The 20,259-nt window shown below is 39.6% G+C and overlaps 1 protein-coding gene across 3 annotated transcripts in view; it reads right to left on the bottom strand.

Annotated features, from left to right (window-relative positions):
* Positions 1–218: 218 nt before the first annotated feature.
* The window catches only part of STAC (SH3 and cysteine rich domain), a 151,473-nt gene continuing 131,432 nt past the window's right edge, over positions 219–20,259 (bottom strand). For all 3 annotated transcript variants that reach the window (XM_038570366.1, XM_038570367.1, XM_038570368.1), the window contains 3 exons: positions 19,610–19,661; positions 19,377–19,514; positions 219–5,078 (listed from right to left, as the gene is read on the bottom strand). In XM_038570366.1, the coding sequence (XP_038426294.1) occupies positions 4,980–5,078; positions 19,377–19,514; positions 19,610–19,661 (289 nt within the window). In that variant the 3' untranslated portion in view covers positions 219–4,979. The remainder of the gene's footprint in view (positions 5,079–19,376; positions 19,515–19,609; positions 19,662–20,259) is intronic.

Genomic DNA, 20,259 nt, shown 5'->3' with positions numbered 1-20,259 from the left:
ATGAAAGAGAATGTTTAGGTAAGAACTGACTTTCAGTGATTCATCCTAAATGTAAAAGGGGAAGCTGTGGTGAAGAGCATTTTCTCCCTCCAAGGGCTGGCACCAAACAAGCAATTGGAGGTCCTTGCAAGATGTCTTTTATTTCAATCCACTGTTGCTTGCTCTTGACTTCCTTGTCCTTAAGAGAGTGCATTAGTAGTCATAAATGAGAAAACAGATGACCTGAACACTTTGTTTATTTAGTAGATACATATTAAACTTTATATATTGCAGACATGACTTCTCTCTCTCTTTTTTTTAACAGCGTCCATTGGATATTTCTAAAGATCATTCATATATTAGAGCACAAAGTGCCAATTAATGCCTCAAAGCAGAAACCCTATGGATCATATTTTCTGACAACAATGCACAATGGTTCTAATCACATACACATACACACACACAACCATGAAATAAAAATCTAAGAGAAAAATCAAAACTGTAATTACAGAGTATTTAAGAATGAATGAAAATTGGAACACTTTCATATGGTGAAATATACTGCCCTAAAGAAAGCTGAACTCAGAGGAAAAGCCATAACCTTGGAAGATTTTTTTAACCCGTATTAAAGAATGAAAGTAAATAAACTAAGCAAACACTTTTTAGGAAACTTGTTTAAAAGGAGAAGATAGACAAAGAAAAATATTGCCATGCATAAAACAGAGCCAGGTGTAACCTGAGAACCTGAATAAACGAGACCAGTGGAGGAAACCTAAAGATGATCCACCATTTTTCTTGGAAATAGGTATTGTACTTTTCCATGGTGTATTTCAGGATTTCAGCACATCCTGACTTCTGTGAAGACATGGAAGATGTTTGAAAGCTATTTAAATTTGTTAGTGAGATGATAAAAAGTCTGCTTTGTTTCCATTTTTAAAAAAGGAACTATAAAATAAGTTACTATTATCTTGTTAATGTTTTGAGGTACAGTTACATTCCTATTACCCAGGGGAAGATTGAGGACTATTTAAAACTCCTTATTGGAAGCTAAGAAAAAAAGCATGTTTGAGGGTCACAAACACCAGGTGCTCTACAAAACGCACAACAGAAAAGCAACTGAGCAAAATCTAAGAGACTGTTGCAGGATATCATTAAACCAGTCCTAATTTATTTTTTGTCAGTGTTGTTTGTAAGGATTTTTGTTTTGTGTTAAAGCTGTGGGACACACCTGCTCACAGTTTCCTGGGGAGGATATTTTGGGTGATGCTGAACTAACTTTCTTTTATTCCCAGATTTATACCAGCCTATGCCCTGCTGGGCAGTATTTGCTAAAGCTATTAGAGCATAAGAAGCTACTCTCCTTCCTGAGCTTTTCACCCTTTAGGGACGCAGCTCACTTTCTCCAATTCCCTACTGATTTCAGAGTAGATTGTCTTTCAGCCTCCATTTTTATGATGATTATGCTCTTTCGTCCTTTTCAATATTTCATGGGTATCTTAATGAGATGTAGGAAGAGAGAGGGTATTAGATGGGCCAATATTATATGAGAATTCTCTACCACAGCATATTCCAAACTATGTGCCTTGGAATATTCTATTTGATCCTAACAGTTGTTCCATGAGTCTAAATCCCCTTTTATAGATTTACTGTGAAAATTGGGAAATTAAAGGCTCTGGGAAGTCCTGAGTAATGAAGCTTGGTTTATTTTATATAAATTTAAGCTATTTGAGCACCCAACACTTTTTTACAGCTGCCTGGGCCTGGTTCTAAGCTAGGGTCAACCAGTAGATATCCTTCCTTTCAGTGACCTGGACCAGGCTTTTGGACCTCCATGCTGCTTTTTACCTTTCTATTTGCATGTACTGTGACCTTCCCACTGATTTTATTTTTCTCCCTTTAATAACAAAGAACACTAACTCTCATAAGCACTTGCCATGTAGCATTTCATTGGATGCTTTAAATATGTAACCCAGATGCTGGACTCTTCTTTTTGATGGGACTGCATGTGTGTATTTAGTGTGTAGAGGTGAGGAAGAAGGTCGTCTGTGAAATCAACCCTACTAGTAATCAGTTGGACATTTACACATGGGTTCTCTTTGCAGCCCATGACTCACACTAAAGGTGTCTCAGCTCTCTGCTAGTGATGGGGTAAAAAAATTCTATTCTTTGCCTCCTGAAGCCCTGAGAAAGTTTTAATCAGTTATTCACTTCAAAGATAGAATCCAAGTCCTATAGCACTGGTGGTGGAGTATAGGGCACAGCATCCCTGCTTCAGTTAGATATTCATCCTTGCTTAGCTGCAGGCAGGGGTACAAGGCTATTTTCTCACATGATGAAGAATATCCCCTCAGACCCCCTTTCTCTTCATATTAGCATTTCCTCTCTGCCGCTGCCCCCTCTCCAGAATCTGTCTCCTGAGGCCTTCATCTCACCTCCATTCCAAAACTGTGGCTCTTCTCCCAGCCATTTTTTGAATCTTGGAAGCCTTCAAGACTTAGGTAGGTTACAACTGTCCTTGTTCTTGCCATTTCTGCAGATAGGCAGGAAGAAAATAAATGCTATGGCTTCTCTCTCTCTCTCTCTGTGTGAATATCTGTGGCAATCTGTGAGGACAACTGTCTTTCTCTGATTATCTATCTGCATGACTCCAGATATTTAAGGAACAGTAGGTATCTTGCACTAAGAGGGTAAAACCTTTTGGGCCTCATTGTGCAGAATGAGTGTATTTTCTCCTTTCTAACATTGGCTCAAATTACAAAGTCCCTGTTCCAGATATTTATTTCTGTATAACAAATCACTCCAAAACTTAGTGACTTAAAAACCATCAAACCATATTTATTTTGCTCATAAAGCTATCACTCGGGCAGGCCCAACAGGGATGGCTGCTGTTCTGTGATATCCAAGATCTCAGCTGCAGAAACACATGCTCTCTCCACTGGGCCTCTCCCCCATGGTGGCCTCGGAGTGATAAACTTACATTGTGGCTCAGGTTCCAAGGGTGGGTGTTGCCAGGGAGAAAGGCAGAAGCTGCAAGGACTTTTTTGGCCTAGCCTCAGATGTCATGCAGTATCTCTTCTGCTGTATTCTCTTGGTGACATAAGACCAGTCCTGATTCAATATGGGAGTGGACTACACAAAGGCAAGAGTATTGGGATGCAGGGACCATGGGAGGACCACCTTGGGGGGCTGGCTACTATAGCGTTCCTCTGTTTAGCTTCCAAAGGCAAGCTGATTTTTTAATATAAATTAGATTAGCCTAGACTATGCCATCACTGTACCCAAAAGTTTCAGCAGACACTCCACCAGAAAGAAGAGATCAGGACACATGTTTTCTATGCTCCTTCCAGCCACTGTGTTGCCTTTATTCAATGGAATATTGAATTAGAGGCAGAGAGCGTTTGTACTCTGGCATTCCATTTTAGAGAATATAAGTCATATTATCCACTCTGGCTCTCAGAGAATCCATATTGACTCTGTACACTCAATTTTGTATCAGAGAGGGAGGAAATTCTGGATGCTGGCTTTCAAATGACAGTAAGGCATCTGAACTACCGTGAAACCAGCAGCCCTCCCATCTCAGCTCCCAACATCATGCTGAGCAGTAACAAAAGAAATAAATGGGGACTAATGATACTAGAGTTTGGGAAATAATGCTTACCTGCACAAGATGCGCCCACTTAAATCTTTTAAAAAAGCAATTGTTCTAATGCTTTTATTGGTCTGTAACAAAATAAATCAAGCTGACATTGATTCCAAGGTCATTGTGGATTGAAGTTTAACCATATTAATGACTAAGTAATTGGATGCAAGTTTGAATGCTAGGAGGAGCTTGTGGAAGAAGGCATCACAGTATATTGAATGCTTGTAAACATTAGTACAAGTACAGAGTAAGAGAGACTCCCCTACTTGATGCTAAATAGGACCCAAGTTCCTCTACTTTCTGAGGGATGAAGCACTAAAGATTCTTCTCCATTTTACATCTGCGAGGATATGATATACTGCCCTAAAGAAGAATGGATTCTGATTTGGCTACCTTTCTCCTAAGATGCTATTGGTTCTCCTCCATGTTTCTGGTTATCTGCAAGGTGGGCTTGGCCTCCAAAAGGGGGTCCTTTAGGATGGCATGAGGGAAAATGCTGCCCCTAGTATAGAGGATGTAAAATGAAATGGGGCTTATCGCTGAGACTTTTTGCCCCATTCTCTACCCCAGGTTCATCTGTACAGGAAAATGCTTTCATAACCAAAGGTGCTGCATAATCTTCAACATATAGGGCTCTTCACCCTTACCTTATTCCCATGTCACCCTCTGTATCTGTGCCTCATGCCCTTCTCTATCACTTCTGTTGGTAACTAGAGCAGCAGCAGGGACTGCCTATTGGCCACCTTTGGGCAGATCAGGTCTTAGAGGCTGGTACCACCAGCTCAGCCCTCACATCTTACGGGCAACTCCAGGACTCACTTGGAGGACAGAAGAGACAGCACAATCACAAAGTGAGGGGGACAGAGGGGAGGGGAGCCCTAGCATATTGGGGGCTGGGAAGCAGGACTTCCTGATGTTCTGCAGAGAGACAGCAAATGTGATGATGCTAATGGGCCAGTACTGGGGACACAGGTCTGGAACCAGAATCACACTTGGCTGTGGGGATCTGAGCCTCATATTGGGCCCACACCACAAGCTGGAGCGCACTCCAGTAGGCTAACTTACATCACATGGAAGGGGATGAGGTGAGTCCTCGGGGACCACTGTGGCTACCACCCTGCCGCTGCCGCCCCCTGCATGGCACTTAGCTCTCTCAGCCCCGCCCCCACCTTGGGCAGCCCCGCAATGCTGTGAGATGGGCCCTCTGTCTTGTGGCTGGTACTCCAGTCTCAGATCCATGAGTCTTGTTTCACTGTTTCCCGGGTGGTGGGTCAGTGCAGCAGCTCCTCTGCGTGGACACAGTGTGAGATGAGGCATTGCAGCGGAGCCCGGCCACTGCAAAAGCAGGAGGGGCCAGCAATCAGATGTTTTCTAGGACATCCAGGGGGACAAGGCCTCTCTTCTTTCCACTGAGGACTCTGATAAAGCCATCCTGCTCTTCTTCAGAAGTCACACAGATCTGAATGCCAAGGAAGAAAACATGAGTGTCAATGGGGAGGAAGAAATTAGGAGCTGCTTGAATCACTGTGGACTGAGGCCAGGAGCACCAACTTGGAAAAAGAAGAGCAGTTTTGGGGGTGGTGGGGGGGAGACTGGCTGTCTAAGAAAAAGGTTGAATAAATATTAGGGAGAATCTGAGTTCGGAACTAGGCCCAGGTGCTGAATGTTTTGTGAGATTCAGTTTTGTGAATGAAGATCAATAAAATGTGATTAATCATATTGTGTCCCCCTGAAGAGTCCCTATGAGGACAGAATGATATAATACTTACCACAGAACCTAGCATGTGGCACCAATGAGTCCTCAATACATATGTAAAGATCCAGGTGAACAGCTACCATTCGGCAGGCTCTTTTCATGTCCTTGAAGTTATACATGGAAGTCAAAGGAAGCTATTCATTCCTGGCCCCTAGCAAAGCAAACAGATGCTAACATCTCTCCTAGCCCAACGTGCTGGACTTAACCAGTAGGTGGGTAAAATCTATCTGGATATCCTTGTCACTTATCACTGCTACTCAGCCCTTGCAGGGCATGAAGGGTAGATGCGATCAGATGGACATAATAGGTTTTTGAAAATAGTTGCCAGTGTGTTGTTTTATCTGCTTGACCTGCTTCCATGGGTGGTAGTTATGTCTTAGGTTGGATTCTCTAGAAACAGAGCCTGAGACATGAATCCTTGTGAAGTCACTTGTGGGTGTGCTCTTGGGAAGTGGGATCTGAGGGAAACATGGCAGACAGGGGGAAGGAGCTGAACAAGGGTGAGTTCTTAGGTGGAGATGAGTCTCAGCCTGATCCCACAGGAAGCTCTGAAGCATGAAGTGCACCACAGAGTAGTCCCACTGTGAGGCAAGGGTTCTGGCCTTTTGGGCCCCATGTCAGTCATTGGCCACTGGCTGGCCTCGGGTGTGAGAGGTGTAACCTCTCAGGTGAGGCAGCTCTTGGTCAGTGAAAGGGCATTACCTAGATAAGGGGCAGCTGTGGGCTGTTAGCAGCCACAGCAGCTAGGAGATGGGTATACCCACACAGTGAAGGGAATGTGGGCAGGGAATTAACAGAAACCATTTTACGTGGATACTTAAAAGGATACTTAAAGAGCTTTATTTGTGACTCCTGGGGTTTGAGACATAGAATATACTGGACTTCTGGTTCATGTTTCAGAAATTCACTGTGTGAGAAACTTGATTGGAAACAGGCTCAGACAGGGAAATAAAAAGGAGGTAATTTGTAAGAACAGAAGATGCGTTGACTATTTCCTAAAGGTCAGAGGTGAGTTGTAAGAAGGAAATAGCCCTTAGGCCAGGTTAGGTCCCGCTAGTGCCTCACAGGTAAGGGGACCATCAAAGGAAAGGTGAACCATCTAATTTTCAAAAGCTAAGACCTATCATTGCCATGCCACAAACACAACAGACAAGAGACCCCAGCGATGTGCAGGGTGATATGTCCTAAAAGAACCCATAAAAATGCCTTGAGAGCAGGATTTACCTTTAAAACCTGCAAAGACTGAGTTTTCTTCCTTATTGAAATATGCCCCAAATTCAACAACTCTATTAGTCCAACCAATGTGCATCAATGAGAACCTTTACATCTGCTCCCTCGTGCTTATATATTATTCTATTATTTTTGTATATTTTTTATTGGAGTTCGATTTGCCAACATATAGCATAACACCCAGTGCTCATCCTGTCAAGTGCCCCCATCAGTGCCCATCACCCAGTCACCCCAACCCCCTGCCCACCTCTCTTTCCGATACCCCTTGTTCGTTTCCCAGAGTTAGGAGTCTCTCATGTTCTGTCTCCCTCACTGATATTTCCCACTCATCTTCTCTCCTTTCCCCTTTATTCCCTTTCACTATTTTTTATATTCCCCAAATGAATGAGACCATATAATGTTTGTCCTTCTACCGATTGACTTACTTCACTCAGCATAATACCCTCCAGTTCCATCCACGTTGAAGCAAATGGTGGGTATTTGTCATTTCTAATGATTGAGTAATATTCCAGTGTATACATAGACCACATCTTCTATATCCATTCATCTTTCGATGGACACCGAGGCTCCTTCCATAGTTTGGTCATTGTGGGCATTGCTGCTAGAAACATCAGGGGTGCAGGTGTCCTGGCGTTTCATTGCATCTGTATCTTTAGGGGTAAATCTCCAACAGTGCAATTGCTGGGTCATAGGGTAGGTCTATTTTTAACTGTTTGAGGAACCTCCACACAGTTTTCCAGAGTGGCTGCACAGTTCACATTCCCACCAACAGTGCTAGAGGGTTCCCTTTTCTCCGCATCCTCTCCAACATTTGTGGTTTCCTGCCTTGTTAATTTTCCCCATTCTCACTGGTGTGAGGTGGTATCTCATTGTGGTTTTGATTTGTATTTCCCTGATGGCAAGTGATGCGGAGCATTTCCTCATGTGCTTGTTGGTCATGTGTAGGTCTTCTTTGGTAAAATCTCTGTTCATGTCTTTTGCCCATTTCATGATTGGATTGTTTGTTTCTTTGCTGTTGAGTTTAATAAGTTCTTTATAGATCTGGGATACTAGCCCTTTATCTGATATGTCATTTGCAAATATCTTCTCCCATTCTGTAGGTTGTCTTTTAGTTTTGTTGACTGTTTCTTTTGCTGTGCAGAAGCTTTTTATCTTGATTAAGTCCCAGTAGTTCATTTTTTGCTTTTGTTTCCCTTGCCATCATGGATGTATCTTGCAAGAAGTTGCTGTGGCCAAGTTCAAAAGGGTGTTGCCTGTGTTCTCCTCTAGGATTTTATGGATTCTTGTCTCACATTTAGATCTTTCATCCATTTTGAGTTTATCTTTGTGTATGGTGCAAGAGAGTGGTCTAGTTTCATTCTTCTGCACGTGGCTGTCCAATTTTTCCAGCACCATTTACTGAAGAGACTGTCCTTTTCCCAGTGGATAGTCTTTCCTGCTTTTTGGAATATTAGTTGACCATAGAGTTGAGGGCCCATTTCTGGGTTCTCTGTTCTGTTCCATTGATCTATGTGTCTGTTTTTGTGCCAGTACCACACTGTCTTGATGATCACAGATTTGTAGTACAACTTGAAATCTGGCATTGTGATGCTCCCGGCTCTGGTTTTCTTTTTCAATATTCCCCTGACTATTCAGAGTCTTTTCTGATTCCACACAAATCTTAAGATGATTTCTTCCAACTCTCTGGAGTTGGAATTTTAGTGGTATTTTGATAAGGATTGCACTAAACATGTAAATTGCCTGGTAGCATTGACATTTTCACAATATTAATTAATTACTTCTCCAATCCATGAGCATTGAATATTTTTCCATCTCTTTGTGTCTTCCTCAATTTCTTTCAGAAGTGTTCTGTAGTTTTTAGGGTATAGATCCTTTACTCTTTGGTTAGGTTTATTCCTAGGTATCTTGTGCTTTTGGGTTCAATTGTAAATGGAATTGACTCCTTAATTTCTCTTTTTTCAGTTTCATTGTTAGTGTATAGAAATGCCACTGATGTCTGGGCATTGATTGTGTATCCTGCCACACTGCTAAATTGCTGTATGAGCTCTAGCAATCTTGGGGTGGAGTCTTTTGGGGTTTCTATATACAGTATCATGTCATCTGCAAAGAGGAAGAGTTTGACTTCTTTTTTTTTTTTTTAAGAGTTTGACTTCTTTGCCAATTTGAATTCCTTTTGTTTCTTTTTGTTGCCTGATTGCTGAGGCTAGGACTTCTAGTGCTATGTTGACTAGTAGTGGTGAGAGTGGACATCCCTGTCACGTTCCTGATTTTAGGGGAAAGGCTCCCAGTGTTTCCCCATTGAGAATGATATTTCCTGTGGGCTTTCGTAGATGGCTTTTAAGACGCTGAGGAATGCTCCCTCTATCCCTACACTCTGAAGAGTTTTGATCAGGAATGGATGCTGTATTTTGTCAAATACTTTCTCTGTATCTATTGAGAGGATCATATGGTTCTTGGTTTTTCTCTTGCTGATATGATGAATCACATTGATTGTTTTACGAGTGTTGAACCAGCCTTGTGTCCCGGGGATAAATCCTACTTGGTCATGGTGAATCATCTTCTTAATGTACTGTTGGATCTTATCGGCTAGTATCTTGTTGAGAATTTTTGCATCTGTGGTCATCAGGGATATTGGTCTATAATTCTCCTTTTTGGTGGGGTGTTTGTCTGGTTTTGGAATTAAGGTGATGCTGACATCATAGAACGAGTTTGGAAGTATTCCATCCCTATCTTTTGGAAGAGCTTTAGTAGAATAGGTATGGTTTCTTCTTTAAACATTTGATAGAATTCCCCAGGGAAGCCATGTGGCCCTGGACTTCTGTGTCTTGGGAGGTTTTTCATGACTGCTTCAATTTCCTCCCTGGTTATTGGCCTGTTCAGGTTTTCTATTTCTTCCTGTTCCCGCTTTGGTAGTTTGTGGTTTTCCAGAAACGTGTCCATTTCTTCTAGTTTCCCTAATTTATTGGTGTATAGCTGCTCATAATATGCTTTTAAAATCATTTGTATTTCCTTGGTATTGGTTGTGATCTCTACTTTTTCATTCGTGATTTTATTAATTTGAGTCTTTTTTCTTTTTAATAAGGCTGTTAATGGTTTATCTATCTATTATTAATTCTTTCAAAGAACTAACTCCTGGTTTTTTTTATCTGTTCCACAGTTCTGGTCTTCATTTCATTGAGTCCTGCTCGAATCTTTATTAACTCTCGTCTTCTGCTGGGTGTAGGTTTTAATTTGCTGTTCTTTCTCCAGTTCCTTTAGGTGCAAGGTTAGCTTTTGTATTTGAGTTCTTTCCAGTTTTTGAGGGATGCTTATATTGTGATGTATTTCCTTCTCAGGACTGCTTTTGCTGTATCCCAAGGATTTTGAGTGGTTGTATCTTCATTCTCATTAGTTTCCATGAATCTTTTTTAATGCTTCTCTAATTTTCTGGTTGACCCTTCCATCTTGTAGCAGGATGCTCTTTAACCTCCACGTGTTTGAGTTTCATCCAACTTTCTTCTTGTGATTGAGTTCAAGTTTCAAAGCATTATGGTCTGAAAATATGCAGGGGAGAATCCCAATCTTTTGGTATCAGTTGAGACCTGATTTGTGACTCAGTATGTGGTCTATTCTGGAGAAAGTTCCATGTGCAATTGAGAAGAATGTGTATTCAGTTGCATTTGGATGTAAAGTTCTGTAAATATCTGTGAAATCCATCTGGTCCAGTGTATCATTTAAAGCTCTTGTTTCTTTGGAGATGTTGTGCTTAGATTATGTGTCATTAACAGAAAGCGCCGTGTTGAAGTCTCCCAGTATTAGTGTATTATTATCTAAGTATGCCTTAGCTTTGGTTATTAATTGATTGATATACTTGGCAGCTCCCACATGAGGGGCATAAATATTCATGACTGTTAGGTCCTTTTGTTGGCTAGATCCTTTAAGTATGATATAATGTCCCTCTTCATCTCTTACTACAGTCTTTGGGATAAACTTTAATTTATCTGATATGAGGTTTGCTACCCCTGCTTTCTTTTGAGGATGATCTGAATGGTAGATAGTTCTCCAACCTTTCATTTTCAGGCTATAGGTGTCCTTAGGTCTAAAATGAGTCTCTTGTAGACACAAATAGATGGGTCTTGCTTTTTTATCCAGTATGAAACCCTGTGTCTTTTGATGGGATCATTAAGCCCATTTACGTTCAGAGTTACTATTGAAAGGAATTTAGTGTCATCGTAATACCTATTCAGTCCCCGTTTTTGTGGATTATTTCTTTGGGCATCCTCTTTCTTTTGCAGTATCCCCCTTAATATTTCTTGCAGAGCTGGTTTGGCGGTCACACATTCTTTCAGTTTCTGCCTATCTTGGAAGTTCTTTATCTCTCTTTCTATTCTGAATGAGAGCCTTGCTGGATAGGGTATTCTTGGTTCATGTTCTTCTTATTTAGGACCCTGAATATATCCTGCAAGCCCTTTCTGGCCTGCCAGGTCTCTGTGGAGAGGTCTGCTGCTAATCTAATATTTCTCCCCATATAAGTTAGGGATCTCTTGTCTCTTGCTGCTTTAAGGGTTTTCACTTTATCTTTGGAATTTGCAAGTTTCACTATGAAATGTCAGGGTGTTGAACGGTTTTTATTGATTTTAGGGGGGGACTTCTCTATCTTCTGGATCTGAATGCCTGTTTTCCTCCCCAAATTCTCAGCTACTAGTTGTTCAAATATGCTTCCTGGTCCTCTGTCCCTCTCTCCGTCCTCTGGAACCCCAATTAAACATAGATTTTTCCTTCTGATGCTGTCATTTATTTCCCTTAACCTTTCCTCATGGTCTTTTTTTTTTTTTCTTTTTTCCTCAGCTTCCTTCCTTGCCATGAACTTGCCTTCTATGTCACTCACTCTTTCTTCTACCTCATTAACCTTCATTGTTAGGACCTCCAGTTTTGATTGCATCTCATTTAATTGATTTTTAATTTTGTCCTGATTAGATCTAAATTCTGCAGTCATGAAGTCTCTTGATTCCTTTGTGCTTTTTTTCCAGAGCCACCAGGTACTTTATAATTGTGCTTCTGAATTGGCTTTCTGACATCGAATTGTAATCCAAATTCTGTAACTCTGTGGGAGAGAGGACTGTTTCTGATTCTTTCTTTTGTGGTGAGTTCTTTCTAGTCATTTTGCTCAGTTCAGAGTGGCTAAAAACGAGTTGTACTTGTTAGAAGTGCAAACTCTTCTCTCCGTAGCATTCTAGATGTTCTCTATTTAAGTCTCAGGTTGAATTCATAGGTTTTCAGGATGACTTGAAAGTTATTTAGGTAAGTTGGTGGGACAGGTGACTTGGGTACCGTACTCCTCCACCATCTTGCCCCGGCCCCCCTCGTGCTTATTTTAGATGCTTATTTTAAAAATGTCCAATTAAAATATTTAAATAATGAATCTGAATACAATTTACTGACATATACACAAAGATGTTGTATCAAACTAATGTCAAATACAGAGAACAGTGGGCAAGAAATCAAAATGTAAATTCTGGCCAGAGCTCAGATCCCAACAGTATTATCCCAAGCCATAAAACAAACAAAAAAGTGATTGCAGTTTGGGTCTTCATTAGTTTTTTGAGTCATTTTCAGAGTTTTCCTCATTTGCATTAACAGTAAATTTCAGTGTCTCTCAAGCAAAAACCCAGTGACAGTTTAGGTGTGTGTCCACATATGCTCCAAATCTTTATTTCCCCCTTTTCTCTCTCAAGATTTCAGTGTAGAAAAGAAACAGTACTTGGTAGAAGCAATGGAAGAATTGTTTGAATGTGTTTCAAAAATAGGAGGCCAAGATGTACAAATGTTCATGGTTTGTTGAGTGTACTGACTTATTCTGCACCTCCTACTTAGCATCCTTGTAGTGATCTGATTTGGGGAGACCTTTCAAAGGATGAGGAGTTCTGTACCCACTATACACTGCTTGGACAGTTTTGAGAGCAGATAATGGGTAAACAGATGAGGAAGCTAAATAAAGTTGAAAACGATGAATACAAATGGTTGAAAATAGGCTTCAGCAGCTTGTACACTTCTCAGAAATGAAGGGTCTAGGATTTAAAATTCTGATGGTACAAATGCATAGCTCAGCCAGGCTTGAAAACATGCTATTTTAGGAAGTAATAACTGGGTTGGAAACATTTCCTTTCATTTTGAGGTGGAATCAAGAGATGAGAGCAGAAGATTATGAGTAGAGAGAGGTGAGAGGTGAGGGGGAACCAGAGGAATTCTGCTTTGGAGGGTCATGAATAGGGTGACCAACTTGTCTTGGTTTGCCCAGGATTTTCTCAGTCTTTGCCCTGAATGTCTCACATCTCAGGAAATTCCTCAGTCCCAGACAAAGAGGGCAGATGATTATCCCAGCAAATGTTTTACTGGCCAGGCCACAAGAGAGATACCTGCAGTGTCTGAGGTCCCTTAATTCCCCACTGTCTGTTCCCATTTATTCATTCATTCACCAAGTTTTTACTGAGTGTCCTCTATGTGCTAGCTACCACTCCAAAAGCTGGATTAGTTTCCTATGGCTGCTGTAACAAATTACCACCAATTTGGTGGCTTAAAACAGCACAAAGGTGTTATCTTGCAGTTTGGGAGATCAGAAGTCCTCAAATGAAGGTGAAAACTGGGATGCATTTCTTCTCAAGGCTCTAAGAGAATCTGTTTCCTTGACTTCAGTTTCCAAGAGGCATTCCTGGCTCTGGATCCTTCCTCTATCTGCAAGCCTGCAGTGTAGCATCTTAAAATCTCTCTTTCTCTCTGACCTCAGCTTCTATCCTCAGATCTCCTTCTTTGACTCTGGTCTTCCTGTTTTCCTGTTCTAAGGGCCTGTGGTGACACTAGGTTCGTGTGGATAATCAAGAATAAATTCCCATCTCAAAATCTGTAACTTCATCACATCTGCAGAGTCCTTCTTGCCATGTGAGGTAAAATATTCAGCTTTGGCAATTAAGACATCAGGCTATTGTTCTGCTTACAACAAGGTAAGGATCAAAACTATTACTATCAAACATTACTGCTAACTCTGGGAAACAAACTAGGGGTGGTAGAAGGGGAGGAGGGCGGGGGGTGGGAGTGAATGGGTGACGGGCACTGGGGGTTATTCTGTATGTTAGTAAATTGAACACCAATAAAAAATAAATTAAAAAAAATATTGTAGGAAATATGTGCCTATGTCTGAAAGTTCTACTTTCATTGGATGAAATTGGATGCTATAGGCTGAAGGAAGACTCAACCTTGATGTTTTAAGGAGAGAATCTCTAGATGGAGAGGATGTAATGAAAGACAAAGAAAATGTACTGTGGGGAGAAGTGGGATGGTTGAGAAGAAAACACTACAGGCAATACACATTAAGTTCAGTCTCTGATAGAAGCAGTTAAAGACTGGATTGGAACTTCAGAATATTAAAGGAAGTGGGGCACTATTTGAAAATGTTCTCTCAGGAGGAAGTAGAGAGTGATGAAGTGGAAAGCAATCAAGAAGTTAAAACTAGGGATGCCTGGGTTGCTCTGTGGTTGAGCATCTGCCTTTGGCTCAGGCTGTGATCTCCAGGTCCTGGGATTGAGTCCCACATCAGACCCCCCAGTAGGGAGCCTGCCTCTCCCTCTGTCTATGTCTCTGCTTCTTTCTGTCTCTCTCATGAATAAATAAATAAAATCTTAAGTAAAAGAAGTTAAAACTATAGAGGAAATATGGCAAAATAGAGATGACCCAACCAAAGAATTAAGTTCCCAAAGGAAGAAGCATTAAGATCAAAAGGCAAATGATAAACAGGAAATTTTGGCCACATATGGTAGATCAGATGTAAATATTTTTAAAAGATAGAGAACTTTTTCAACAGTGAAAGAAAATAGGCAAAGTACATAAACATAAAGGACATACCAATGCCTGATAAAACTTCAGCCTCCTTAACCATTCAGGAAATTCAGTTTAATATGAATTGTTATCACGCTATTAAAATGACAGATGTCAATGATAGTAATATTCAATTCTGGAAAGGATGTGGGGGTCACCTGAGTATTCTCACAAATAGCTTATATGGGTAGAAATTGGCACAATCTTTTTGGAAGCAGTTTGGTCATATGTATCAAGAACTATGAAAATCTTTATCTGTTTGTCTATAAATTCTAAAGTATATCCTAAGGAAGTATATCCAGAGTCATGAAGAAAGATTTTGGTTTAAATATGTTCATTGCAAAAAAAAATGTTCATTGCAATTATCAATAATAGTTGGAAAAATTAAAATGAAATATCCAACAGCAGAAGAAGATTGAAGTACATTTTTATATATCTAGATTAGAGGTTGACAAACTTTTTCTGAAAAGGACCAAATAGTAAATATTTTAGGCTTTGAAGGCCATATGGTCTTTGTTGCAACCACTCAACTCAGCTGTTCTAGTGCGAAAGCAGTTTCAGATGATAGACATATGAATGAATATAGCTCTGTTCCAATAAACTCTGTTTTAAAAACAGGGCCAGATTTGACTATAGGTCAATAGGCCACAGTTTGCCAAACCCTGGTGTATGCAATAAAATGTTACAGAACTGTTAGAAACTGTTTTGAGAGACATTTAGTGACTAAGTTAAAAAAAAAAACCCCACAAACTTAGAACACTAAATAGAATATGATACCAAAATATTAATTAGAAGAAAAGTTTGGTAGAACATATGCCAAATTGTTTATGTTGATAATATCTCGATGCTTCAATTACCTGCTATCTTTATTTTCTTCTTTATACTTGGTTGTATTTTTCAGATTTTCTCCACAATAAATGCATTTTAGTTTTGTAATCTAAAAATAATTTGTCTATTTTTCCTTAAAGCTTTGACATAACACAAAGAATCAATAAAAATAGTTCTCCTGGGATAGCAGAACTATGGATGAATTTAAAGAAATACTTTTGTGGTATTTAAAGTTGACTTAATAAGGATATTTTTTAAATTTCAAAAATTAAGAAAACATGCTTTGGCATTAATGCAAACTCTAGCTGTGTTCACAACAAAAGGATAACTTGATTCTATTTGGAAACAAGAGCTCTGTGAAAAAAATAATATAATAATTATTAGACAAATTAGCCCCAGAGGCAGAAATGTGATTTGATCAAAGAGATATACTGCATTTATTTTCAGAATCAAATTTCTCCTATTTTCCTGCTAAAGAGCATTTGTCTCTATATTTTTAGAGTTGCAAATGTCATACTGGTTATTTTCTGATGCTTACTAGGTAATTTAAGGCCTCACTGGCCATTGCTGACGATCTGGAACTCACTCTGAATGATGCTGGTGGCATGGGGACCTTGCTAAGTACTGGTAGTGGCCAGGCACTGTCCTGGTGTTTTCACAGATCATGTTTAGCCCTCACCCCATGTAAAGAGGGAGGAGCTACTACACTGATTTCACAGATAAGGATGTTGACATTCAGAGGCGACTTTGCCAAAAATCACAGAGGATATGGATCCATTTCTGTAGGACATGAAAATCTGCATTCTTGTTACTACATTATACTCTCCTCATTTTGACCAGCATGTTTTGAAATTTTATACCTAAAATTATTTAGGACACTAAAGTGGAGCCAAATTTAAAAAAAATTTCTCAATAACAGATCTTTAAAATCTTCTGTCAAGTAGCTGACATTTTTTTCAAAATTGGTTGCTTTGTTGATGCCAAAGATTGAAAACAGAGAATTTGTGTAGGTCTAGAGACCTCCATACCTTTCGTGGACCTGTATGTAAATGGAAATAGAAATACCTTCAGCTGTCACAGGACTACTATAGGATTTAAAAGTGAGATAATGGAAGTGAAGGTCATTCTCAAACTTCAGCTTTGATCCTGGGGGGTTTGTAAAAAGACAGATTTCCTGCCTTTACTCTGAGAAGTTCTGCAGATCTAGGTTGGAGTCCAGGAATCTGCATTTTCAACAAGCTCCCAGGTGATTCTGATTCAGGTGGTCTAAACCACACGACCAGAAACACCAGGCTGGACAAATATCAGGGGTTATGGAACTTTTTGAAAAGATTATGGGCAGATCCATTTTGGTTCCTGGTTTAGGCTGAAATGCTGTGTTGTGTCTTGAACACCCCCACCCACCCCCATCTTGGAAGATTGTCAGTTCAACCATGAATGTGGAGAAGGCAGGTGTGAACTTATTCACAGAAAAGACAATTTTGGAGACTAGAGCCAAGGAATTAGTAGGAATCACTGAGTTTATGTTCTGCTTCTGGAAATTGATCAGGTTGAGCAAATTTTAATTTGTCTTCTGATTTCACTGACTTGTATATTAATAATACAAAAACAATGTTTAATTTCAAGTGGGGAAGCACAAGATTATTCCAAGAAAAAAATCAAACATGCTTGCAAAATTATTTAATAAAACTTTGCCAATAAAGATGGATATCCTCCTTGAATTTATTTCATTTAAAAGACTTTCCAAGTTTTTGGAACAGGAAATATATAGGTGGGTAAACTTGGAGAAGCTAGAAGCATTGGCATGGAACCCAGCTGGGAAAAGTGCCCGTTTGCTGTGTGGGGCATGTGAGGCACGAGAGATGGGGTCTCAGTCTGACAAGGATGATTCATTCCATTGCCTGGAATCAAGGATGACCCAGGAGGGTACTTAGAGGAGCAAGAATTTGTTTCCAAGGGGCTCTCCGGTCCTAGAACACTTGTTTATAACATCTACCTTCCCTGGGAGCCAAACTATGCAGATGGTACTGTACTGCTCTAAGTTTGTTCCACATTGTCCAGGGCACATGGCTCAGTGGAAAGCACTGGCTTGGAGTTTTCAGACCTATGTTTAAGTTCCAGCCTGGATACTTACCAGGTTTTTGCACCCTTGAGCAAGGCATATAACCTCTATGAACCTTTGTTTCATTATTTATGAAATATAAATAGTGAATAATGAATCAATAAAATTCACAGGACATGTGTGGGATCTCAAGTAAAATATAGTTACATATACTTTATAAACATATATATATGTTTATGACATAAATACACACATACATACTTATGATATAAATAATAAGTAATAATAATGATACTTGTAATAATTACTGTGGCAGTGTCTAGGACTGTATTAATTTCTTCTTTCCTTCTCTGTGAACCAGGGGCTAGATGTAAAGATTTTTCTTTTAAATAGCCATAAAAGAAGAGTATATTATTATTCTTTGAGGGTGTACTTGTTAGTTTGAAGATGATCAAATATTTGGCACTATATGTGGCATACAAAATTGTTGATCAAGTTAGATACACCAATTTTTAAAAATTATAAATCAGATATGAAGTAATATAAATATAAAGTAATATAAAATCTTATGGGACTTAGAAACTATCTTTGTAGGCAATTATAAAAATGACATTCAAGATGTTTTGGGCAATGCTATTGAACGGGGATAGTATCAAAATTATTCTTATTATTTCTTAATGATTTTACTTATTTGAGAAAGAGAGAGAGAGAGAACACACAAGCAGAGGGAGGCGCAGAGGGAGACGCGGATTCCCCTCTGAGCAGGGAGCCCGATGAAGGACTCGATTCCAGGACCCCAGGATCATGACCTGAGCCAAAGGCAAACACTTAATGAATTGAACCACCCAGGTACCCTGGGATAGTATTAAAATTATTACTATGTTTTTCATTTTGTACCTCTTTGTAGGGTGAGCCTCATCAGTTCTGACCAGAGGCATTAATTGTCTTAGGAAATATTAGAATTATCATACCAAAAGTGGAGACAGAAAGAAAGGCAAGGCTTTGGCTTTCAAAATTGGAAATTTGAGTTAATTGTGAGACTTTATTAGAAGACTGAAGAAATTTCTAATGTCTGATTTCTCAGATCATCGCCAAATACACCAAGAGCAAATGTGGAGGTCTTATGTATTATTTTACTTTATAGTGAGGATACAGGATATGACATGAAGGGAGTTGGAGTCAGAGAGGAAGTGGCAGTGGGAAGCCCTCTCTCTGCTGGAAGAAAGCAAAGAGAGGCAGAATTAGGACAAAGAGCTGAACTGTGTGTGTCTTGTCTCTTTGTCTATATCAACATTCTAGGGGTGAGATGGAAGAAGCAAGGAGCTTGAAGACATATACATGCAAAGGGTTCATATGTCACTTCTCAGGAAATCGACAGCATCATTTATTTGTTGTTGCATGTTGAACTTTACATTCAACATGGCACTAGAGCAAGATGGTGCCAGACTCCTCTAGTGTAGGGAGACAACCCGGCACTGGTGTGAGATAGTCTGGTTACCTATGTCCTGACTATATTTTATGCAGTAATGTGAAGGTGTCTTGAGTTCCAGTGAAAAGGCAGAAGCTTGGAGTCTGGACAAAGAGGCCTCACTTAGAAGAGTCTTTGTGACTGGAGGCAAATGCAATGAACTGTAGAACCCTCAGCAAAGTAAACAAACTATTCCTAAGAAACTATGAAAAATAAACCATGCATTGGTGAAGACCAGTACAGAGCTCAAATTGTGTCCACATCAGAGACCAGTGGTCCTCAGAGAAAAGCATCAGGACCAGACAGATGTCCTTACTCTGCTGCTATAATGTTATGTACATTTCCTTTTATGAACAGATACTACAAAGTGAGCTTCCTGACATTGTGGTTTTGCAGGTGTAGATCCTACCACACCATATAATACCACCAGATTGAATATTATCTTTTCTCAAAGTGAATACTTTGAATATGACTCCATTCATTTTGATTTATTTGTATTGTTCTATTTGTTAGTGACTTTCTCTGTTTTGGTCATACCTGGTATGTGCTTGCATGCTTTACTCACCTGATTCTCTTTCAGTGTCATCTGCCCCTGTTCTTTACACCCAAGGAAGGTCCTAACACATCTAAAAATCTTCTCATTTTGTTGTACTCTCTGAACAAAGTTGGCTGGAAAAAAGCCAATCCTGTCTTGAATTTTCCCCTGAAAGGAAAAAGAAGGCATGCATCCACAATTATAGCATTTGTTGTAATTTCAGTTACCAAATGATTTTTTTTAAAAGAAAGAAAAATACTTACTTTCCACCAGTCTTCATTGGTGTCTTCTAGAAGTGTAATCATGTCTCCTGGCCTGTAATGAAGAGTGAACAAATTGAGCAGGGAAGGAGAGGGGGAAAAAAAGAAAAAGATGACACTTCAGAGTCACAAGTAATAGTTTTTCATTTAAACTATTTCATAATAATCCTAAAATAAATAGAAGTAAAATAAACATGACTTCTTCCCAGTTCTCCCTACCCCTGAAAATAGTTTTGTTGCACATCCAAAACAAGTATTATTTCCATGCTGTATTTTAAAAAATAATATTAGCATTATTTTTAAAAAAGATTTTAGTTATTTATTTTGAGAGAGAGGTAAAGGGAGAGAGAGAGAGAGAGAGCAGGAGAACAGGCAAATGTAGAAGAGAGAAAATCTCAAGTAGACTCCGTGCTGAGCACAGAGTGCAATGCGGGGCTTGACCCCACAAATGTGAGATCATGACCTGAGTCAAAATCAAAAGTCAGGTGCTTAATGAACTGAGCCACACAGGTGCCCCAATATTAGCTTTATTTTTACATATAGAGAAGGGTTTTTATTATCTCTGATAGTTTCCTATTCACTTTTGCAGCTTTCTGTTATGATATTATAATGGATCTTTCTGAGGATATTATTATATTTTTAAAACAATATTT

Source organism: Canis lupus, chromosome 23 (genome assembly GCF_011100685.1).
Source record: "Canis lupus familiaris isolate Mischka breed German Shepherd chromosome 23, alternate assembly UU_Cfam_GSD_1.0, whole genome shotgun sequence".
Taxonomy (NCBI): Eukaryota; Metazoa; Chordata; class Mammalia; order Carnivora; family Canidae; genus Canis; species Canis lupus.
Note: the sequence above shows the minus strand (reverse complement) of the source record. Positions and strands in the feature narration are given on the sequence as shown.